Raw genomic sequence first — 5,000 nt, forward strand, 5'->3', positions numbered from 1 at the left:
AAGCCCACTCATGTGCATACGAGTGAACGCAGAAGAAGAAGAAGAAGAAGGTGTGGTGTCCAGCACCTGAAACACACTGTGATGTGTTGGTGTGGTGTGGTGTGGTGTGGTGTGGTGTGGTGAGGTGTGGTGTGGTGTGGTATGGTGTTATGTGGTGTGGTATGGTGTGGTGTGGTGTGGTGTGGTATGGCGTGGTGAGGTGTGGTGTGGTGTGGTGTGGTGTGGTGTGGTGTGGTGTGGTGTGGTGTCCAGCACCTGAAACACATTGTGATGTGTTGGTGTGGTGAGGTGTGGTGTGGTGATGTGTGGTGAGGTGTGGTGTGGTGAGGTGTGCTGTGGTGTGGTGTAGTGTGGTGTGGTGTGGTGTGGTGTGGTGAGATGTGGTGTGGTGTGGTGTGGTGAGGTGTGGTGTGGTGTGGTGAGGTGTGGTGTGGTGTGGTGAGGTGTGGTGTGGTGTGGAGGTGTGGTGTGGTGTGGTGAGGTGTGGTGTGGTGTGGTGTGGTGAGGTGTGGTGTGGTGTGGTGTGGTGTCCAGGACCTGAAACACATTGTGATGTGTTGGTGTGGTGAGGTGTGGTGTGGTGATGTGTGGTGAGGTGTGCTGTGGTGTGGTGTAGTGTGGTGTGGTGTGGTGAGGTGTGGTGTGGTGTGGAGGTGTGGTGTGGTGTAGTGAGGTGTGGTGTGGTGTGGAGGTGTGCTGTGGTGTGGTGTAGTGTGGTGTGGTGTGGTGAGGTGTGGTGTGGTGTGGAGGTGTGGTGTGGTGTGGTGAGGTGTGGTGTGGTGAGGTGTAGTGTGGTGTGGTGTGGTGAGGTGTGGTGTGGTGTGGTGAGGTGTGGTGTAGTGTGGTGTGGTGTGGTGAGGTGTGGTGTGGTGTGGTGAGGTGTGGTGTGGTGTGGTGAGGTGTGGTGTGGTGTGGTGAGGTGTGGTGTGGTGTGGTGTGGTGTGGTGTGGTGTGGTGTGGTGTGGTGTGGTGAGGTGTGGTGTGGTGAGGTGTGCTGTGGTGTGGTGTAGTGTGGTGTGGTGTGGTGTGGTGTGGTGTGGTGAGGTGTGGTGTGGTGTGGTGAGGTGTGGTGTGGTGTGGTGTGGTGTGGTGTGGTGTGGTGTGGTGTGGTGTGGTGAGGTGTGCTGTGGTGTGGTGTAGTGTGGTGTGGTGTGGTGTGGTGTGGTGTGGTGTGGTGTGGTGTGGTGTGGTGAGGTGTGGTGTGGTGTGGTGTGGTGTGGTGAGGTGTGGTGTGGTGTGGTGTGGTGTGGTGTGGTGTGGTGAGATGTGGTGTGGTGTGGTGAGGTGTGGTGTGGTGTGGTGTGGTGTGGTGTGGTGTGGTGTGGTGAGATGTGGTGTGGTGTGGTGAGGTGTGGTGTGGTGTGGTGTGGTGAGGTGTGGTGTGGTGTGGTGTGGTGTGGTGAGGTGTGGTGTGGTGTGGTGTGGTGTGGTGTGGTGTGGTGTTGTATTCTGTCATATTGTATTGCCTCCTCCACCGTTCAAACTCCTCTATCCACCCCCTACCCCCCACCCCCACCACCACCCCGCACACCCTGTTGTGACTCAGACACCACCACACAATCCTCACACATTCACACACACACACCCACATCGATCAAAACTCTCCACTCCAACCCACACACCCAACACACACACACACACACTCACCGACTACACACACACACACCACCCCCACCCCCCTCCACACACACACACCCTGTGGTTCCTCCCTCTCCCCCTCCCCCTCCAAACACCTCTATCCCCCCCACCACCACCTCCACAACCTCACCCCCTCCACACACACACCTGTGGTTCTTCCAGACCCTCCCCCCTCCACACACACCCTGCAGTTCCTCCTGAGCCCCCCCCCATCCCTCCCCTGTCCAAACACCTCTATTCCCACCACCACCACCACCACCCCACACACCCCATTATGACACACACACACACACACACCCATCAACAAAACTCTCCACTCTACCCCATACACCCAACACACACACACACACTCACCGACTACACGCACACACCACCTCCACCCCCCTCCACACACACACCGTGTGGTTCCTCCCTCCCCCCTACCCCCACCACCACCTACCACCACCCACCACCACCCAGCCCCTCCACACACACACCCTGTGGTTCCTCCAGACCCCCCCCCCCCCCCCCCGCACCCCCCCATCCAAACACCTCTGCCCCCCCACCACCACCTCCCACCCCCTCCACACACACACACCCTGTGGTTCCTCCCTTCCCCCCTCCCCCTCCAAACACCTGTACCCACCCACCCACATCTCCACACACACACACACACCATGACCACCACCACCCCTCCTGCACCCCCCTCCCCCACCGTTCAAACACCTCTATCCACCCCCTACCCCCCCCCCCCACCACCACCACCACCCCGCACACCCTGTTGTGACTCAGATGCTCCACACAATCCCCACACATTCACACACACACACACACATCGATCAAAACTCTCCACTCCAACCCACATACACCCAACACACACACACACACACTCACCGACTACACACACACACACCACCCCCCCCCCCCTCCACACACACACACCCTGTGGTTCCTCCCTCCCCCCTCTCCCCTCAAAACACCTCTATTCCCCCTCCCCCACCCACCACCACCACCTCCACACCCTCTCCACACACACACACCCTGTGGTTCTTCCAGACCCTCTCCCCCTCCAAACACCTCTATCACCCACCCCCCACCCCCTCCACACACACCCTGCAGTTCCTCCTGAGCCCCCCCCCCATCCCTCCCCTGTCCAAACACCTCTATTCCCACCACCACCACCACCACCACCACCACGTCCCCCTCCACACACACACCCTGTGGTTCGTCCCTCCCCCGTACCCCCTCCAAACACCTCTCTCCTCCCACCACCACCACCTACCACCACCCACCACCACCTACCCCCTCCACACACACACTCTGTGGTTCCTCAGACCCCCTTCCCCCCCTCAGAACACCTCTATCTCCCCCACCACCCCAACCACCACCCAATCCCACCACACACACACACCCCGCTGTGCCACACACACCCTGTAGTTCCTCCTGACCCCCCACCCCCACCCCTCTGCAACCCTCCCCTGTCCCAACACCTCTATCCCCCCCCCCCCACCACCACCCCCACACACACCCCGTTGTGACTCAGACACAACACACAATCCCCACACATTCACACACACCCATCGACAAAACTCTCCACTCAAACCCCATACACCCAACACACACACACACACACACTCACCGACTACACACACACATCACCCCCACCCCCCTTCAAACACCTCAACCCCTCCCCCCACCACCCCCACCCCCTCCACACACACAAACACCCTGTGGTTCCTCCCTCCCCTCCATACACCTCTATCCCCCCTACCACCACCACCACCCCCTCCACACACACACCCTGTGGTTCCTTGTGACCCTCTCCCCTTCCAAAAACACCCACCAACCCCCAGCCCCCCCCACCCCCCCACCACCCCACCCCCCTGAAACACACACACACCCCTCCTCCCCGCTAGCCCCCCCCACACACCCCACCTCCAGGTTCTGCATGCTGGTGACCAGGGAGCGCAGAGAGATGTGTCTGGGGAGGGCCCTCCTCAGGGTCAGCTTGGCCACGTCCTTGCCCACAGCCTTCATCAGCCCGTCCTGCCTGACCAGGGCGTTGGTGGTCCTCAGGCTGGTGTCCAGGAGGCTCTGCTGCTGGCTCTCCTCGGGCAGCAGCCTCTCATCCTCCTCCTGGGAGCAAGGGGGCAGAACTGTCAATACCCATTTTGTGCTGAAAAGTTTTAGATTTGAATAAAAGTGCCCCACACACTACAACCAAACACACTTTGAACACCTGTTCTGATTTCAAAAGATGACTTGTTAGATTTATATTGCATTTGTATTTGCATTTGTATTTCTTTTTATCACAACAGATTTCTCTGTGTGAAATTCGGGCTGCTCTCCTCGGGGAGAGCGTGTCACTTCAGTTTTATTTGTTTTTCCTATCGAAGTGGATTTTTCTACAGAATTTTGCCAGGAACAACCCTTTTGTTGCCGTGGGTTCTTTTACGTGCGCTAAGTGCATGCTGCTGAATTCTTTTCTCTCCACATGTATTTGAAATATGTGTTGATTGTTATGATTATGATGTTTGTTGTAATGCTGTTTATTTTCTCATCTTTCTATGAATTTGTTTGTTGAACATTAAAAAGTTAGTCATTTTCTTCTGGTTTTTCTTCACACCTTTTCTTTTCACATTTTTCCCTTTCGAGGGCTGGATGAAAACAAGCAGTGTTTGCTTACTCTATTACTCTCAGAAATAAAAATTCATCCAAATTCATTCTCTCTCTCTCTCTCTCTCTCTCTCTCTCTCTCTCTCTCTCTCAAAGACACACACAATTTAAGGCAATATACTACTGCACAACAATATGTACAAATAAAAGCATCCATAAAAAATCCATACATATCAGTAAATGTACACAGACACAGACACAGACACAGACACACACACACACACACACACACACACACACACTCACACACACAAACACACACACACACACACACACAGAGTTTCAGTTTCAGTTTCAGTTGCTCAAGGAGGCGTCACTGCGTTCGGACAAACCATATACGCTACACCACATCTGCCAAGCAGATGCCTGACCAGCAGCGTAACCCAACGCGCTTAGTCAGGCCTTGAGAAAAAACAAAACAAAAAAAAACACACAAAAAAACACACACACAAAAAAAACAACAAAAAAAAACAACGGGGGAATAAATAATAGATAAGCTTACATAAATAAATAAATAAATGAATAATAATTTTAATATAGAAAAAGGTAGTAGTAATAATAATAGTAATACTAATAAAATGATTAAAAAAAAATAATAATGACAAATAAATAAATAAATAAATAAATAAATAAGACAACAATGGTGATAAATAAGCGAATAAATGTAAAACATGAAGACACACATTCACATACACACCCACACATGC

The 5,000-nt window shown here is 53.9% G+C and overlaps 1 protein-coding gene across 1 annotated transcript in view; it reads right to left on the reverse strand.

Moving 5' to 3' along the window:
• The window catches only part of LOC143277925 (uncharacterized), a 51,334-nt gene that overhangs the window by 41,355 nt on the left and 4,979 nt on the right, over positions 1 to 5,000 (reverse strand). Inside the window, exon 5 of the mRNA XM_076582901.1 lies at positions 3,553 to 3,753. Coding sequence (XP_076439016.1) covers positions 3,553 to 3,753 — 201 coding nt within the window. The remainder of the gene's footprint in view (positions 1 to 3,552; positions 3,754 to 5,000) is intronic.

Source organism: Babylonia areolata, chromosome 35 (assembly GCF_041734735.1).
Source record: "Babylonia areolata isolate BAREFJ2019XMU chromosome 35, ASM4173473v1, whole genome shotgun sequence".
Classification (NCBI taxonomy): Eukaryota; Metazoa; Mollusca; class Gastropoda; order Neogastropoda; family Buccinidae; genus Babylonia; species Babylonia areolata.